Raw genomic sequence first — 19,120 nt, 5'->3', positions numbered from 1 at the left:
GTTAAGGTCGGTTACTCACGGCAGTAGCTAATCATGGAAAATTCAAGCTCCACTGGTGCTGAAGCTTGCATTGAGTTTGAGGAAGGAGATGGAACTGGCATTCCTGTGCCACATCAGGCTGTAGGTGCCAAAAACATGAAGAAACATTTATTGTTTTCTGACCTGCCCGTAATTAGTTTCTCACACACATTGTGCTGTTTTTTGCACCTCTGTGCTCAGTACGTGACGCTCCCCACACCTGGAATATCCTTTCAGTGTCTAGTCCATCTCTCAAAACCCAGCTCAGTTGTCACCTCCTCCAGGAAGCTTTCCCTGACCACCCACACCTTTGCTCTGCCACCTAAATACCTTCTTGTCTCTGCTTGTTCATCAGACCACTTTGCATTGTCATCACCCGTCTCTACTACTCGCCTTGGGGCTGCCTGAGGACAGAGCCCACGTCTTGATCATCTTGTATCCCTGATTGCCCAGCTCAGAGCCTGGTGCCTGGCGGGAGCCCAAAAATTGGCGGTGGAGCTCACATGTTGCCTGCATCTTAGGCTGAAAGAACACTTGGCTCAGTGTTGCCCTGTAGAAATCCTTGTGCTTTCATTCTCAGGAAAAGGACACATGCGTGGGGTTCCTTCTACGGGACTTGAAATAGAGAGCTGGCATTTGCCGAGCACCTGGATTCCATGCCAGGCTTCCTGCATATGTGGCTTCATTTATATGCCAAGCATGCTTCTCCTTAAGGCTTCCGCACTTGCCGATCCCTCTGCCTGGAACATCCTTACCCCAGATCTCCACATGGTTTCCCCCTGCTTCTTTCACGCGACTCCTGCCATTGCCCCTGCCCCCATCGTCTCCCACTCCCTCTCCCCTGCTTTGTGTTTTTTCTTAGCATGGCTCACCATGTGCCATGCTGTACATGTAGTTAGCTGTTTATCGTCTGTCTCCCCAGGGAGGATTTTGCCTGTTTTATTCACTGGGGTATATTCAGCATCTGGAGCAGTGGCTGGGACATAGGAGATGTTCAGTAAATATTTGCTGAATGAATGAATTTAGTTCTTGCAACAGCTCTGCAAGGTAGGGATTATCATCTCCATTTTACAGATAAGGAAACCAAGTCTCAGAGAGGTAAAATGACGCGTCCCATTTCACATGGGCCAACCAGTTGGCAGAACCAGGATTGAATCCAGGTTTATTTAGCTCCAAAGTCCTGCAGTCTTCCCCTGACATCCATGGTTCAGATACCATTTATTGGGTGCCCCAGAGCACACCTGGCATGCTATTGTATACAGTAAGGAAATGCCCCCAGAAAAGAATGTCTTTTGTGATCGGTTGAGGGAAAGCCCCTTGGTGGCCCTCACAAAGGGCATCAGCAATTCAGATCAATGGCCCATAAACAAGTGTGCAGGGTTCAGCATGGGAATTTGCACTTGCTATGCTCTTACTGTGTGCATTCCCCATTCCCTTTCTAGTTGCAGTTCAGACCTGCAAAATAAGGTGCCATTCTCCTCCATTTTACAGATGAGGAGACTGAGGCACAGAGAGGTTGAGACACCTGCCCCAACTCACACAGTAAGGCAGTGGTAAAGCTGGGCTTAGCAGACCCAGGTCTGTCTTGTTTGTGATATACTACATGGTCCTTTTTTCTGCACTCCTTTAGCCTTAATCTGGGTTTTGCAAAGCAAAGAAAGAAAAGTGTAAACATGTGTGGGGTTGGGGGGAGAGGAGGGCACAATTCCAGCAGGGAGGGGGATGGGAGGAGGAACTCTCCCCCTTCTCCCACCAGCACGTTTCAATCCCTTCCCTCCACACGCCTCTGGGGCTCACCCGTAGTTCTGGTTGGAGAAGAGTCTGAATTCAAACTGTCGGTTGGGTTTAATCATTAAGTCAGTCTATGCTTGACCAAGTCAACGGCCCTTTCTAGTGTTAGTTCAGTGAGTGGTATCCTGGAGCTCTGGAGTGAGGGAAGCGTGTTGACCCTGCTCTGTGCCAAGCCCTGAGTCATGGGCTTTACCCACATTACCTGTTTCAGGTCCTCATAACAACGCTTTAGAGGGGCTATATTTATCCCCATCTTACAGGGAGGCAGATGGAAGCTTGGAGAGGTAAAGGACAAAGGCTCACCGGTATAAGGGGGAGAACCAATCTCCCTAACCTAGATGGTCAGTCTGCAAATGCTACGTCCAGACCGGAAGCATCTGCTCCTACTGGGCCACTCAGGTGCCCTCCCTGTAGAGCCTCTTTCTTTATTTGACCTGAATACGGAACCGTGTGGCTACTGGGCCTACATGGGTCAGATCTGCTGCCCTCTGGCAGTGGGCGGTGATGCTCTGAGGGCCTGGCAGCCACTCTTTTCCCTGGATCTGGACCGTCTCAGCTCTAGGGAGGACAGCAGCCTTTGTCACTCTCACAGCCATCACGGCGGCTGCACGGATGACCCAACCAGGGACGTTCCCCTCTCTCTGCACGGCTCTTCCTCCTTTACCCAGTCACAATGTAAAGTTAGGTGGGGCTTGCCCGTCTTATCTGGCCCCATCTGCCTCTCTCCCACTGGGTCATGAAGAATCACTTTATAGCCTCCCAGTTGAGCTAGAGGCCTGAGCCTGAGCCTCTCAAAGTGATAGTGGTTCGTCCAACAGCCCTGAAACCTACCAGGCTGTCAACACATGGTCAGGGGCCCTGACTAGTCAAGGTTCCTTGGTGAGGGCCTGCGAGGATGCTGGGGGCTGGCGTGGGCGTTGGGGGAAAGGATGGAGCAGTCTTATCCATCAGTGGAAGTGAGGAAGAGGAATGGGTCTGTCCAATGTATAGGAAACATGGAGAAGTTGCCTGTGGAGAATCTGGAGCCAGAAGGAACTGGGGCCTCCCTCTGTTTTTACCCTCTTATCCCACCTCTTCTCCCTTCCTTCTCTCTCTCCCCAGGCAGGAAAGGGGGGTAGGGAAGGCTTCCTGGGGGAGGCGACATCTGAAGGAAAGTCCAACTGAATGTCTGCCTCCCCCATTCGAATGTCATCTTTTTCTGCCTCTTCTGTAGCTCAGTTGCACCAAAGCCATCCTGATCTCTGCTTAAGTGCCGTGTGCCCAGGCTGGGTGACCCTGGGGTGTGCCCTGCCCTGCGTTTTCCTGACTGTGCACCTTCGTTCACTTATCTGACACCTGTTGGGCATGTGTCGTGTGCCAGCCCTGGGGTTCCGCCCTGAATGGGATGGACAGCCACAGGCAGGCCCCGTGGAGCTGGCCACTGGTGGGAGAGGGACAGAATGTTCTAGTAGAGCAGGTCACGTGACTGGTTATATCACTGCAGAGCGTAAGGTGCTGCTACCCTGTGCCTCAAAGAGGGAGGGGCCGATGTCCGACACCCCGAACAAGGCCTGGCCTTGTTGTCTGTCTACTGTGGGTCGTGCACAACCACCTTTAAAAAAAAAATCCTAATGACACAGAATAGGATAAAAAATAAAATATCGAGTGCCTTCGCGTAGGAAGAGTATTTTGGCCTCAGAAACTTTGGCTTCAGTTGTGCACGTGTGCGTGCACCTGTGCGTGTTGCATGTCACAATGTCAAATGCGTTTCTCTCCGTGGGTCACAGTGGTTAAGGGCTATGGTGAACCCACTCACTGGTCTACAGCAGGAGGAGGTCTGGTGTCCGGGTCTAGACATGCATCTTGGAGTCAGGCTACCCCGGTTCAAATCTCAGCGCGGCCATTTCCCAGTGGAGTGATGTTGGGCAAGGACTCCCCTCTCTGTGCCTCGGTTTCCTCCCTGCAAGTGGGGAGGATTCGTAGCTCCCCGCAGTGGGTGGGAGTGAACATTAAACGGAACAGAGAGGGCGAAGGCTTTAGCACAATGTCCAGGGCAGTCACTGTCATGGTTATTGTTGCCACCATGGACAGGAGAGGCCTCAGGCCTGCCCCTGGGGTCCCTAGATGGGGCTGGCTGACAAGTGCCCTTCACTTCCTGCCTTGAAAGCTCTGCCCCAGGTGACCACGAGCCCCGAGCTGAGGGGCTGGATTGGGAGTCATCCCTTTCATAGCACTGACAGCAGTTCCCAAGGGTTCCTTGAGCCCTGTCCAAGACACCTCATTTCTGAGGAGAAGAATCTGCCTGGCAGGTTGCATTTGCAGTTTGCATCGGCTCACCAAACTTCCAGGTCTAGTGGGAGAGACTAACAAGGACAGGGCAGTTTGGTAAGTGGGGGAGGGGAAGCCCAGGGGGCTGTGAGAGCCTAGAGGAGGATGCAGGGAAGGCTTCCTGGAGGAGGTCCTGTCCAGCTGAGACCGGAAAGCAGAGAAGTTAGCCACAAGGGAATGGAAAGGCTGTTCAAGGCAGAGGGTTAGATGTGCAAAGGCCTGAGGGGAGGGAGAACGGGGCATGTGAAGGGGGAGCTGCAGAGTTTGGGGGTCCCAGTGCAAGTGGTGGTAGCAATATGAGGTCAAAGCGGTGGGTAGAGGTCAGGTCAGAGGAAGAGTGGTTTCTTGCAGGCCGGCCTGCAGTCAGAAGACTTAGCTTTCTCAGATGCCACACTCCCGGCCAGGATGATGTGCTGTGTTTGCTGGGCTGGGCCGCAAAGGCTGCTCAGAACAGGCTGTTTAATCTTCCCCATGGACAAGAAGAGTCAGCTCTGTCCTCTTTTGGACCAAAGGGCTTTCTGTACTTGGTGGTGCTCTATAAGGGCTTAAAATAGAAGCCCAGAAGCCAGGTGTGTGGTGAGAGCTTAAAGCAGAGAGGGAAGAGGAAGGGGCCCAGCGTGCGGTAGGTTGTGAGCGCCCACCTGGGGGGTGTATCCCAGTGGTCAGAGCTGCAGCACACCCGCCCCATGCCAGGCCCTTTTTCTGTTTCATCCCCTTTAAACCATCAGGACGAGCCTTCCAGAAGTAGTCTCCCACTTCACAGATGAGGAAACTGAGCTCAGAAGGGTCATGAGACCTGCCTTGGGTCAGGCAGCTAGGAAGTGGCAGAACAGAATTTGATCCCAAGCCTGCCTGACCCCAGAGCCCCTTCCCCCATCACTATGGGGCGCTGCCCCCTGGGGCTTTTTGGGGCTGCTGCCCCTTGGCCTCATCCTGAGCTCCTGAGTCCCCCCTCCCCACAAGCTGTCCTTCCTGCAGGCACACCTTCTTACCTTCTTTGTCCTGGGAAGGTGAATCGCCTCTGTCCCCAGCAGCCAGGATGATGCTGCCCATAGAAAAGGTCCATCCGCCAACCCCGCTCACCTCGCCCCAGGCCTGGAGACTCTAACTAAAAAGGTGGAATCCTGCCCTGGAGGAGAAGTGGTGAACTGGAGCTCTGCATCCCTTCCTCCTGCCTGACTAGGGCTCAGGCTCCTGACGTGTCTGCCTGGTAAAAGCTGGCCCGTGCTCGGCCATCCCCACCCCCCACTGGCAGGTGTCACCATGCACCCACATCCTTTCCCCTGAGCCCGGCTGCTACCCAGAGCTCCAGGCAGCCCCTACCAGTCGGTCAGCAAGGGCCTGGGGCCAGGGTGAGCGCCCTTTGTCACCCTGCACCCAGGCTTTCCTGCAGGCCAGGAGCATCCTGTCCCCCTGGTGTGCTGTCATTGTTAACAGAGTTGGTAATGGCACAGGCTGGGGGCCTCCATCCCTGGGTCTGAGTCTTAGTTCTGCCCCTTATGATCCAGACGAACGACTTGACCTCTCTAAGCTTTGATTCCCTTTTTTGCAGAAAGGAGATAGTGATGTTACGTCTCAGGCCTGCAAAGCCTCTGACAGATAGTGAGTGCTCACAGGGGGCACCTGTTATGATTATGTATTCACTAGACAAACAAGCCCCTGCTCGCTGCTGGGCCTGGTGCTCCCAAGGGAGACAGACACAAAAGAATAATAATAACCACTAGCTTGTATCACTCAGCCAGGCTGTGCCAGACACTGTTCTCAGCAGGTACCTGCATTTAGCCCTCAGGACAAGCCCTGTGAGAGAGCTACTATTTTTAGTCCCATATAACTATTGAGAGAACAGAGAGGGAAAGTAGCTTGCCTAAGGGCACACAGCTTGGGTAGTCCAACACGATTCCCACTAGAAGGAAGCAGTGTTGATGTGGGATGGATGACTGCCAGGTCAAGACAGGGGGTCAGGGGGGGCGCATTTCACATTTGCCCTGAAAGCCTTCATAGTATTGAGCAGAAACCTGTGAGCATTTAGATCTGTCTGGCAGATTTCTTTTTCAGATTTCTTTTCAGATTTCAAAACCACCACTTCTGAGGTGGTTTATCTCACATCCCACCTTTAGGCCTGGCAGGGTAGGGCCACTCTCCCGGTGGCTTATGGGGACTCCAGCTGACATTCCCAAAGTCTGATGTGTAGATCTCCTTTCAACCCCCTTTCAAGGCAGGCCAGGGGACGACTGATGTCCTGAGAGTTTTCTGGAGAGCAAAGCAAGGGCCACGTCAGCCCCAGAGGAGCAAAGTATCCCCAGCAGCATAGCCTGGGGACCCTTGGGACCTGAGAGCTGCCTGCAGATCCATGAGGCAGGGGAGCAGACTTGATAGGGAAGGGTGCTGTGGACCGAACACAGACATGACCAGACGTGTATGGACATCACATGAGATTTCAGCTCAGTCAAAGGAAGAACTTTCTAACTGTGGAAGCTATCTGGAAGTGGAATGAGGGCAGTGGGGGAGAAAGTACCCTTTGCCAGAGTGGCACTGGTGTTTAGCCCAATTGGGACTTGACGTGGACATTGTAGAGGCAACTAGAGCATCAGATCGATCCGGGATGAATTGTCCATTAAGGTGCCTTTTGATCCCGGGGTCTTAATAAGAAGTGCTAGCCAGTGCTCATCTGCTGAACGCGTGGAGGGCCCTTCATAATCTCTCACTTTTCTAATCCCCCTGCCAGTTCTGCATGTTGGGAGGCTTTAGCCCCATTTTACAGATCAGGAAACTGAGGCACAGAAAGATGAAGCCACCTGCCCCCTTCTGGGTCTGTTCCCTCCCCTGTGACCTCCCAGCCTCAGCAATTTTCCACACTTAGCAGCAGGTACTTCTGAGCAGCAGCCATTCTTGGATATCAGTGCCAGCTCGCTCTCCTCCCTTCCCTTTCATTCTCCTTATTACCAGGACTCAGGGCAGCTCAGAGCTGGCCTCTTGTATCACCTCTGGGCAGAGGGGAGAGAGTTCTTTAATGAGTAAACCATCTGGGGATACGGGTGGGGGGGTGGTGTCCGGGGCAGTACTGGCAGTCGGCACAAGGCCCACAGCTATTAACAAGTGTGTTCTGTTTACATCCTCAACATTACCCATTGTTTACATCATAATTATATCCCTCAGGCGCGTGTTTTCTTTCCTTTTCCCCAAGGAGATGCCCACCCCTCTCATAAATTCCGAGAATGCTCAGAATCACCACGTCCCACCTCCCAGTTGGCAGATCAGGACTCTGAGGACAAGAGCCTTGCGAAGGGTCACCCAGAGATTACAGGTGGGGTCTTTGGCTGGAATCCCAGGAGAGATGGTGGAAAGAGCACTGGTTTTGGAGGTAGTCTCATGTTCAAACCTCAGTTCTCCTCTATGTAAGCTAAGTGACCCTGGGCAAGTCACTTCCCCTCTCTGAACCTTCATTTCCCGTCTCTAGGATGGGGAGAATGACGGCGACCCCCCTCATGGGGTTGTGATGAGGAATAAATAGGCGACTCCATGAGAAGTCTGAGCCAACATGAGATGGGGACTCTTTAAATGCGCATGTCTCACCCTCTTTGCCAGAGGGGATGTTGGATTCCTTGAAGGCAAGGCATCTGTGCTCTCGAAATTGATGAAAAGGAGAGGAGCAATAGGACCAAATAGTCCTGCTGGGTCTCACCTCTCAAATGCCTCCAGTAGATTCCTAAAGTACTCGCTGGCTGGCTAGGGAAGCAATTCCACATAATGGTTAAGTGTGTGCATGGCTTTGGATTCAGATCTGAGTGAAATCCTGACCCAGCTGTTTGCCTGCACCATGACCTCGGGCCATCCCCTCCTCATCTGGGCCTAATGTCCTCATCTGGGGAATGGGTTCGTGAGGATGTAGAGAGGCCCCAGTGAGCCAACAACTCTCAGATCATCAGAGCTTAGGACGTATGATGTGGAGATTCTTATCAGGACTCCTGAGTTTGCATTTCCAGCATTCATCCTTTACTTCTTGGGTCAGGGGCAGAAGCCCATGCAGACTTCCTGCAGGCATCCTCAGTCTATACTCACTGGCTTTTAGGAGCCCTCAGACATTTGGAGAAAGGCCAGTCTGACAGATGAGGGGGAGAGGAAAAAGAAAGCTGGATCTTTGGAGAAGGAAGGCGAGTGGGAGGGGCACCCTTGAGTCACTTCTCTGTGGGCCTCAAAGCCAGACATGGCAGGGAAGGAATCTACTTTAGTTGAGGACCTACTGTGTGCCAGACTCTGTTCCTTCCCTGTAGGGATAACTTCTACACTTTGCCCAAAGCACCCATCGCATCTTCTTCCTAGCCTTGGGAGCCAGGCTGGTATGGTTCAAATGCTAACTCCGCCACTTCCTGGCTGTGTGGCCTTGGGCAGCTCTCCCAGCCTATCTGAGCCTCCCTTCCTCACCAGCAGTGGGTCTGGTAGCAGTCACCTCCTTCGGCACTGTCAGGAGGATCCCAGGAAGTCTGGTGGGTGGAGGGCCAGCCCCACGCTCCGGATGGCCCCCTGGGAGGTCTGCCTCTCTGATCATGGCCCACCTCCAATCCCCTTTTAAACCTTGGGGACATTAGGCTCTGGGGTTCCATCCCCCTGCTATAATCTGCCACTGCGTTCCTTTTCTTAGATGTTGCTTGCTGTTCATCCCAAGTTCTGCCAACCTGTGGCCTTTGAGTTGCTCGAAACAGGCTGATGGATGACATCCACCACCACACCTGCCCCTCTCTGAGACCAAGCCAGGGCCTCGCTCCACCTCTGTCCCAGAAGGTGGCTTATGCCTCTTGTACATAGCCTACTTTTTTCTCGTAGGTCAGGGGGTAAGCGAGAGACCTTGGGAGGAATGAGGCATGAAACAGGAAGGATGCAACCTTCAGTGTCAGACGGGACCAGATTCAAAAACAGGCACTGGCCTCACAGGCTGGGTGGTCTCTGGCCAGGACGTCCGCCTCTCTGGGCCTCAGTTTCTTCACTTGGAAGCCACCTGGCAGGGTGCGGCCATGAGTGAATGGGCCGTGTGGTGAGCCCCCGGCACACACGGGGAGTGCCACAGAGGTGGGCTCCCACCCCTCGGGGCCAGCAAACACCACCCAGCCATGGGGTTTGTGAAGAGCATTTCCTCAGCTCCAGAGGTGAGAACAGTTGGTGTTCTAGGAGAGTTTCCAGCTGCTTTCGAGCCTGAAAAGCAGGGCCAGTGGGCCTATTGTTTCAAAATGGGGACAGGGGCCCTGAAGGTGCCCATCTAGGGCTGAGGAGAGTGAACAGCCAGGCTTCTGGGCACCACCCAGGCTGGGGGAGTGGCTGCTATCAGGGCAAAGAGAAGGAGAACGCTGGCCCATCAGCTGGCTCAGCAGGCAGCTGCCAGCAGCTACCTGGAGGAGAGGCAGGTGCCAAGGGACAGGACTGTGCCAGCGGTTAGAAGCCGCATTTGAAACCTGGACTGGTTTTCCCGCTCCAGCTGTGCCGGATCATTTTGATAGGCAGGGAAGAAAGGAACGGGCAGTTTCTGTGGGAAGACCCAGGACTTGAATCTCATTTTTTAGAGAGACGGATCCTCAGAGGCTCTTTCCCTTCTCCAAACCCTTCAGTGGCCCCCAGAGCCTTCTTGAGGACCTTAACCTCCTCTGCTAGGCCTTTAAGACCCTTTGTGTTGTAGCTCCTGACTCCCTCTCCACTCTCCCCTTTCCCTCCTACACTCTATTCCCTGCAGTTCCCCAAGCGCGCTCGGCTTGTTCTCACCTCCAGGCCTTTGCCTGTGCTGTTCCCTCTGCCTGAAACACGGTTCCCCATCCTTTATCATGCCCCACCCCCAGCCATTTCTTCCTCAGACTGCAGAGTGGCCCCTCTGAGAAGCATCCCCATGGCCCCAGCCCTCCGTGCTGACCACCCTGTGCAGTCATGGTGTCTTGTGTCCATGCCCCCTGCTGGTCTCGCAGCTCTGGGGTCAGGGACTGTGTGTGGCTCGTCAGTGCGTGCGTCCCTGCAGCCAGTGCGGCCCTGGCATGGAGCAGATGCTCCTTAAATGTCAGATGAAGGAGGAAGTGAGGTACTTGAAAAAGAATGAGGGCACGTTCCCCCCCACCCTCTGCAGCAGTGGGGTCCTAACCCTGGGAGCCGGCGCTTCTGAAGTTGGAGCTTCCTGGGTCCCTTTATCAAGAAGAGACCTCCACCGAGGGGCCCAGCAGAGGGTCGGAGCCGGCTTGGGAATCCCAACTCTGCTGAACACGCTTGGAAGGGGCGTTGGGATGACCTCACTCCCTGGGAACTCAGTGCATCTGAGCCCACTTGAGCCAAGAGGGCTGCCACTTAGACCTGGAAGGAGAGGGCTTTTCTCCCAAAGAGCGGTGTCGCGTGACCTCCGGCCTCCCCCCTGGGCCTCCTTGCAGCTGCTGACAGGAGTGTTGTGCCTTTCCGGCTGCACTGTGCTGACCGGGTTCTGTTTGCAGAAAATAGGAGCGGGGAGGAGCCTGGTGGCGGTTTCCAAGTGTGGGCTGGCTCCTTTCCACCGTGGGTGCTGGCCGACCAGGCCTCTGAAACAGAGAACAAAGTCCTGTTAGGCTGGAGTCCGTCTGCTGGGTGCATGTCACTGCCCTTTTTGGCAGAGGTGAAGGAGGCTTGGTTATTTTTTTCTAATCCACTTTCAAACCCACCAATAGAAAAGTTACTTTCTGTTGCCAAAGGAGACTGATATCCCCGCCCTGCTTTGGGTGACGGGAAGCCTTGCCAAACGCCAGCCTTGCCTTTTCCTCTCAAAAGCCCGCGTGCGCGTGCACACACATGCACCCTGTTGCTTCCTACCTCTGTCACTTGAAACAGAGACTTGTTACTGAAGGTCCACAGTCTGAGGTTGGATGTTGTGCGGTTCAGAAAGCCCCTGAAGTTGTACATCAGATTGTGTGAGTGGAGTGTGGGTGTGTTTCGGTGGGAGAGGGGCCGGTACAGCTGTCATGGTGCTTAGCAAGGCACACGACCCCCGCCCCCAAAGGCCACAGGCGGCCGCCTTGGAGAGGGGACAGGGATGGGAGGAAGGGCCCGAGCCTGGCCCTCTCCTGCCACTGCCCAGCTTTGCTGCCTTGGTTTCCTCCTCTGGAAAATGAAGGTGGTCAAACCTACCCTGCAGGGTTGTAAGAATGTAAACTCAATCCACAAAGGCCTGTGCCGGCACATAACGAAGGCTCAGTAAAAGGCTAGTTAAATCCTCTAGTGAGAGGGAGGGGCTAGAATAGACTGTCCTCGCAGTTGGCAATTCCCTTTGCCGGTGGAGCGGAATCTGATGAAAATTTCAGCCAGGATGCCATCTGCTGAACGCCAGCAAGCTGGAGGCCGTCATCTCGGCAGCCAGAGAAGCTGGAGCTGTTGCTTCCTGCCATCCTCCTGGCAGTAAATGCCATTTCCTTGGGCTCTTTTTAGATCAAAGGAAAGGCTGGGTTGGGGCGATGAGCGGGCATCATTCAGAGGTGGCACAGTGCACATTTGGGACGCTGCTGGGATGGCTTAAAAATAGGTCTCTGTCCTTGGATACCCAGGGAAAGTGACCCTGGGGTTTTCAAGAGGCCTTTCCTGGCCAAGGTTACCAACCCTCCATGGGAGAAACATTGCAGGATATAATCCCCTGACCCTACAAGTAGCCATCTTCGACCCAGGAGTAAACCTTTTCTCGGCAAAGAAACTAAATAAGGTAACTAAAGGGGGTGGGGGTGGGGTGGGGGACCCAGTGTTAAGTGAACACCTACTACGTGCCACACACCGAGTCTGACCAGCTGGCCTCATTCATCCTCAGAGCAATCGTGCAGGGTGGAGATGACTCTTACCAGTTTTCTAGGTCTGGTTAGGGGACGGAGCAGAGAAGTTAAGCATGTACCTCAAGATCACACAGCTACGAAACAACAAAACCAGAATTTAAACCCCCATCTGCCTGACTCCAAGCCTGTGCTCTTTTTAACCGCCTCTCACATTGAGATTTAGAAAATAAAAGTGTGGGAGAAGTGGAGTGAGGGGCTTACCCAGGGGTTGGACCTGATGTTCCCTGCAGGGGAGGGAATGAACGTTTAGTGCACATCCATCGTGTGCTGGGACTCCTGCTGGGAGCTTTCTGTGCTCTCATCGCCCCTCCCAGCAGCCTGAGATGAGGCTCTGCATTCACACACTATTCACAGATGGTGACTCGTCCAAAGGCCCCTCAGACAAATTAGCAGCAAAGCGTGGGTTCGAACCCAGAGCCCGTGAGGGCCATTCTAAAGCACTGATGTGAGTAGATCACAGAGCAGCAGCCCGCGGAGCAGTTCTGATGTCCCCCTGCTTTCCCGAAGGACTAGCCTAAGGCTGGCAGTGGCAACATTTGTTTAGCCAGAACAGAGCTCCCTCCTCCCTGAATACCGACAGCCACTCATCACCCACCCCCCAAAATCTGTACTCGTACGTTTTCGAGTGGGGCATTGCTTCCTTGACTAAACGCTGGAAAGACCCTTCCCTCTGGTCTTGGAGGGGCTGCAGCAGCCTTTGGTTAACCATGAGGGGTGGGCCAGGACTGTCCCCTCCTTCCTACACACAGGAAGAGACTACAGGGTCTCCCCTCGGTTCCCACCGCATAGAAACTCCTTCCCCCTGCCTTGTTCTTAGAGTCTCTAGACCCAGTTCCTGGCCAGAGAGAGGGAGGCACACCCGCACGAGGCCAGTGGAGACTCTGCCTCGCGTGGGAGGAAAGGGTCTGGTCCCTGGTGTGGGCTGGGGGCCCCTCCCTGGCAGAAGGTGACACCTCGCCAGTGACAGGGTGTCCATTTAAATCTGGTCCTGGCACCAGCAGCCAGGACCCTCTGTGCCCGTGGACTCAGCCATTTGCGGGAACAGCTGAAGTCATCTCCAGGAGGGGGACGGTAGGGGACATTTTGGCTCTCAGTGGACTATTCTGCAGTGGTGAAACAGAACAGTGAACGCTTGGGAGCCATGTGGGAAAAGATGCTTTTTATATAATGTTGAGTTAGGAAAGAAAAGGCAGGAGTCAAAATTAAATGTGTGCTCTGGTGGCAAGGAAGTTAGAAAAGGTACTCAGTACTACTTAGTGCTTAGTCCTTCTGTGCTCCTTATGGAGGAAAGTCAGGACGGGAGGAAAGAGCGCTGGTTTGGGGTCAGACAGAGCTGGGTTCATATCTCCTTGTAGCCGCAGGAAGTTTTTTTTCCTGGAAAATAGACAGTAATCCTGTGGGTGAGGATTTGTATTAAGAATTAACTGCAACCTTGTATCACTTGTATCAAAAACATACGGCCCAGGACATGGCGCCTAGTGAGGGCACAGCCAGTGGTTCTTCCGTGGATAAGGGCCAGGCAGGATAAAGGCCAACATGAAAAATGCAACGTGAGTTAAGGTATGAATGTGGGGAGAAGAGGGGAAATTTTCTCCTTCTTCCCAAACTTTCTCTAATGTGGCTGTAGTGTTTATTGCTGTAATTTAAATGACAAAGTTCAGGTTTTCCATTGACGTCCCTGAACTAGGATGTTCTCCGAGGCCCGTGGGGTCCGTGGCCACAGTTTTCTGTTTCATGTAGAGGCTGCTTTCCCTGAGCTGAGCTAAAAGCAGACGCTGGCGTACAATTTGCAGATTGCTTTTTGTTCTTTCATTTTGAGCATTTTCAATTTGTGTAAATAACACATCCTCTTAGAGACTTTTTCACTCTGGTTTTCTTTATCTCACATCAGGACTCTGGCCTCAGAGGAGGGAAAAGTAGTGTTTATCCCTCATTCCCTGAAGGAAGTTGGATCACATAATCAAAATTAAACAAATATGTAAACTTCGCTGTTACTTGGCTGCCTTTTATCCTAACATATAGCTGGTTTAGCAGGAAACATCCCCTTGTAGTAACAAAGCAGTATCTCGCCACCCCCCAGCATCCATTGAAATCGCCAGGCCACTCTGAAGGAGCAGCCGCTTAGGGTTCCCAAGCCAGTTTTGTAAAGAAAGCCTCTGATTGAGAGGTAAGGTTGGAAAAACAACAGTGATGGGAGCTGAGATAAAAATCATCAGATAACGGTGGTTTGTGGTCTTTGGTGCTTTTGATCTCTAGTCCTATTTAATGTTTCCTGGAGAGGTTGCCAGCGGCGGGGACCTTGGAGAGAATCCGGTCTGTTAGACACAGGAGGAGACTGCCGCCCAGGGTTGGGTGGCTGGTACAAGGCCACAGCGTGCGTGGAGAACGCAGCCTCTGCTGTCCTGGGCGGCCTCTTCGGATGGTTTACGCCCGGGCAGTATTTCCCCCACGCGTCTGATTTTTGTCCTGCCGGAATTGCTGTCCAGTGGTCCCTTACTCTTATCTTTGTGGTTCCGGAGATGGCCCACAGCCTGGCTCTGTGTCCACCCTCCTCTCTGCCTTAGGGGCCCTCCCTAACAGGCAGTGCCGGCCCGCTCCACTGGAGGCCCCTAGTGGCTCCCTCTCCCCGTGGTGTGCGCTCTGAGCCTCCCAGGCTGGCGTTCAGGGCCTTCCTGGCTGGTCCCTATGATGCGATGGCACCCTCACCCCTCACCCCTGCAAAGCAGTGGCTGCCCAACCTCAGATACCCTCTGTCACACCTACCGTAGTACTTACCCTCCCCTCCAAGTCCAGCTTCCCCCACCTCTGCCCCTAGTGTTCCCTCTGCCTGGAATGTAGACTCCCTTAAGACCTGGCTCTGTGGACATAACCCCCTGCCCTCCGGCCCCTGGCTGAGTCTGGGGTCTCTTCTGGGCCTAATAGCCCCCCAGTGCCAATGCCTAATGGGGTCTCTATTGTTATTATCGGTCCCTAATGTTCATGTCTATTCATCTGTGTGTCTTCTCTTCCACGGAGAGACTCAGCTCTCCACAAGGGCAGGATTGTATCATCACCTGTGCTCCCTCAGTGCTTCACACCAGCAGATGCATCTGCAGAAAAGATGGATGGATGGGTGCATGCATGGATGGATGGTTGGATGGATGGATAGGTAGTTAGAAGGATGTATGGATAGATGGATGGATGGGTGGGTGGATGGATGGATGGATGGATGGATGGATGGATGGATGGTTGGATGGATGGATAGGTAGATAGAAGAATGTATGGATAGATGGATGGATGGGTGGGTGGGTGGATGGATGGATGGATGGATGGATGGATGGATGGGTAGATGGATGGATGGATGGATGGATGGATGGATGGACGGGTGGGTGGATGGATGGGTGGATGGATAGATGGGTAGATGGATGGATGGATGGATGGATGGAAGGATGGATGGATGGATGAATAATGGAGTGAGCATTTTGCCTGCAGCCCTCCTCCACCAGTTCAATGCCTAGCAGGCCTGCCTAGGGGTACAAGGAATCAACAGGTGGCCTCTGCATCCCTCTCCTACGTCAGGGGTCTATAGCCCAGACCTTCTATCCATCCTGTGTTGATTCCTAAACAGCAGAGAGAATAAGGTAAAAAGGCAGGACGGAGGTCACACAAACATGGCTTCAATTGAAGCTCTGCCTTTAGTGAAGCCAGCTGTGTGACTTCAGGCAAATAAATCAACCTCTCTGAAACACCATGTCTTCATCTGCATGAAGGGGATAATGGTAGTCCTTCCCTCATATGGTTATTATAAGGATTAAATGAGGAAATGCATAGTAAGTAACCAGGGATGGAGGAGGAAAGGTGGGAAGGATGATGCCCCCACCTCCAGATGGGGCCACCTGGGTTTGTGGCCGGTGTCCAGATCCTTTGAAAGGAGACTATCCCAAGATTCTCCAGGTCCTTTGGGGCAAAATTCCCCTAGAAATGAATTATGAAAGGTGTATGTTCTAGAAAAGCCAGCCTTGCTTATAAAGAATGCCTTCCTCTTCTGTGGGTAAAGGGGAAGGGAAATCAGAATCCTGGCTTGGGTGTCCTTTGGAACCTTGGTATTATAATCATGTTATTAGTTGCTTATTAACCACATGCTCTGTGCCAGGCAGTATTCTAGGAACTCCATCCACATGTTCATTTAGCAGCTGTGTGAGTTAAGCAATGTCCCCATTTTACAGGCAGGGAAACAGGCTAGAGAAGTGATAGGATCTCCGGCATATCCACAGCCAGGAGGTGCCAGAGAGCTGAGATTCCAGGATGCACTGGGGATCCCAAGAGTGCGCCCAAATTGCCTTGCTTTTTAATAAAAATTACACAGAGAAAAGCAACCAAAGACTCCCCACTACTCCCCAAGAATCCAAGGCCGCTGTTCCCTTTAGAGGGACTTTGCAGCCCACAAGCGGCTTTTGGAGGAAGCCTCTAGATGTGGAGGGATTTGATGGGGATGGAGAAGTCAGTTGACCCCAGCCTGGCTCTTGTGACCAGCTCATTGGTGTTGGCCTGTCTGGGAGTGAAACAGCTCTGAACAGTTTCAGAGGCGCCTAACCCTCCTGCCTGTCTCTTCCCGCAGACTCGAGCCCGCCCGCGCGCCTCCTGGCCACCCGGCCTTGCTGCGGCCCAGGCCCGGAGCGGCGCCCAGTCCTGGGCGAAGCGCCGCGTTTCCATGCACAGGCCAAGGGCAAGAACGTGCGGCTGGACGGCCACTCGCGCCGGGCCACGCGGCGCAACAGCTTCTGCAACGGAGTCACGTTCACGCAGCGGCCCATCCGGCTATACGAGCAGGTGCGGCTGCGCCTGGTGGCCGTGCGCCCGGGCTGGAGCGGGGCTCTGCGCTTCGGCTTCACGGCGCACGACCCGTCGCTCATGAGCGCCCAGGACATCCCCAAGTATGCCTGTCCTGACCTGGTCACGCGGCCCGGTTACTGGGCCAAGGCGCTGCCCGAGAACCTGGCGCTGCGCGACACTGTGCTGGCCTACTGGGCGGACCGCCACGGCCGTGTCTTCTACAGCGTCAACGACGGCGAGCCCGTGCTCTTCCACTGCGGTGTGGCCGTGAGCGGCCCTCTCTGGGCGCTCATCGACGTCTACGGCATCACCGACGAGGTGCAGCTCCTCGGTAGGTCGCGGCTCCCGCTGGCAGGGGGATAGGGCGGCGCCGCCTGGACCAGGCAGCGGGTCACCGCGCGCATGAATGTGTGTTTCTGTAACATTCACGAATACCGAGGGCTCACTTTGCCAGGCGTCTTCTAAGCAGTTGACACATTTCAACTCATTTCTTTCTGGCGAAAACCTACTACCCCCGTTTTACTGATGAGAGAACTGAGGCACGCAGTGGTTAAGTGACTTGCATTGCAAAGCCAGGATTGGAACCCACACGGGTGTGGTCCAGAGTCCATGGTCAGGCCCAGGTTCGTTCACCTGCTCCTTCGTTCAGTTCCGTGCTCATTCACTCATTCTTTCATTCATTCCTGTGCTCATTCCTTCACTCCCTTGTTCACTTGCTCGCACACTCATTCATGCAAGTATTTGTTCTTTTGCTCGCTCATTCATTCACTCATTCATATATTCACTCACTCACACGTGTTTATTCATTTGCTCATTCATTCACTCACAATCCATTTACTGGTACAGCAGTCAAACATATGGCCTAGTCTTCTAGTATTTACAGTGCCCAGGCAGTCGGCAATATGTATCGAATCAAGGCCCACGGTTAAGGGGCTCACTGGGGAAGCAGGCAGGCAGGTGTGGCTCTGGCTGTAACAGAGGAGGTGGTGAGAACTCACGGGGCTACAAGTCTGCTGCTCTTAAGATCTTATTTCTCTCTCTCTCTCTCTTTAAACTTTTTTAAAAATTAGGTAAAAGTCACATGACAGGGTTTCCCCGGTGACGCAGTGGTTGAGAGTCCGCCTGCCGATGCAGGGGACGCAGGTTCGTGCCCCGGTCCGGGAAGATCCCACATGCCGTGGAGCGGCTGGGCCCGTGAGCCATGGCCACTGAGCCTGCACGTCCGGAGCCTGTGCTCCGCAACGGGAGAGGCCACAGCACTGAGAGGCCTGCGTACCGCTTAAAAAAAAAAAAAAAAAAAGTCACATGACAAAAAAGTACCATTTTAAAGTGTATAGTTTGGTGGCATTCAGTTGGCAACCATCACCTGTATTTAGTTCCAAGATGTTTTCATCACTCCAAAGGGAAATCCACACCCATTGGCCTGTCACTCCCCATCCTCCCCTCCCCCCAGCGCCTGGCAACCATGGACCTGCTTTCTGTTTGCGACCTTAGCTCTTGAAGTCACAGGTGGCACCTGAGCCAACCCAGCCTCCATTTCTGGGGGAGCAAAAGGAGAGCAAGTTTCTCAGGGGACACAGCCCTATATGTCACTTACCTGCAGTGAAGGCACAGATCTAAAGTTTGAGTTTTGACAGATTTATACACCTGTCCATAAGCCAAGAAAGTTCCTGCCTGCCCCTTCTGAGGCAGCCCCCCTCTCTCCCGGGGCAGCCGCTCTTCCGATTTTTCACTATAGATTATTGTGCCTCTTCTTGAACGTTACATGAGTGGAATCATACGGTATGTGCTTTTGTTTCTGACTTCTTAATCTCAGCACAAGGTCTTTGAGATTCATCCCTGTTGATGGTGTATCAGAAGTTTGTTCCTTTTTTATTGTCCAGTAGTATTCCGTGATACGGATGCACCACAGTTTGTGTATCTGAACGTTTGGGCTGTTTCTGGTCTTTCAGCCCTGCATCTTGAGGGAAAACTCTGGCCCCGGGCTCCTTGCCTACCACCATCCACACCACCATTGGGCAGGGAGGGGAGATGTATACGTTCAGGCTCCCCAACTCTCCAGGAGAAGAAAGGCAGCAGAATTTCTGAGCAGTTAGGAGCAGAGGGTTGGGAGTCACACGGATCTCTACTCCACACCTGGCTCTCCACTTGCCAGCTATGTGGGCTTAGCCAGGTGACCAAACCCTCTCTGTGCCTCAGTTTCTTCATCTGTAAATTGAGTTCACGATAGCACCCACCTCGTGGGATTGTTGGGCAGGGGAACATGAGATGGTGTATGAAAGGGATGCAGCACAGCACCTGGCACATAGAAGGCGCTCAAGAAATAACAGCTAAGAAGCAAGAATCTCTGCCCGTTTGCATGGGAGCTGAAGCACATGTCT

General features: G+C 53.4%; 1 protein-coding gene across 1 annotated transcript in view; it reads left to right on the top strand.

The window, feature by feature from the left end:
• The window catches only part of NEURL1B (neuralized E3 ubiquitin protein ligase 1B), a 40,709-nt gene that overhangs the window by 1,865 nt on the left and 19,724 nt on the right, over nt 1–19,120 (top strand). Inside the window, exon 2 of the mRNA XM_067732844.1 lies at nt 16,525–17,070. Coding sequence (XP_067588945.1) covers nt 16,525–17,070 — 546 coding nt within the window. The remainder of the gene's footprint in view (nt 1–16,524; nt 17,071–19,120) is intronic.

The sequence above is a fragment of the Pseudorca crassidens genome, chromosome 3, assembly GCF_039906515.1.
Source record: "Pseudorca crassidens isolate mPseCra1 chromosome 3, mPseCra1.hap1, whole genome shotgun sequence".
In the NCBI taxonomy this organism is placed as follows: Eukaryota; Metazoa; Chordata; class Mammalia; order Artiodactyla; family Delphinidae; genus Pseudorca; species Pseudorca crassidens.
Note: the sequence above shows the minus strand (reverse complement) of the source record. Positions and strands in the feature narration are given on the sequence as shown.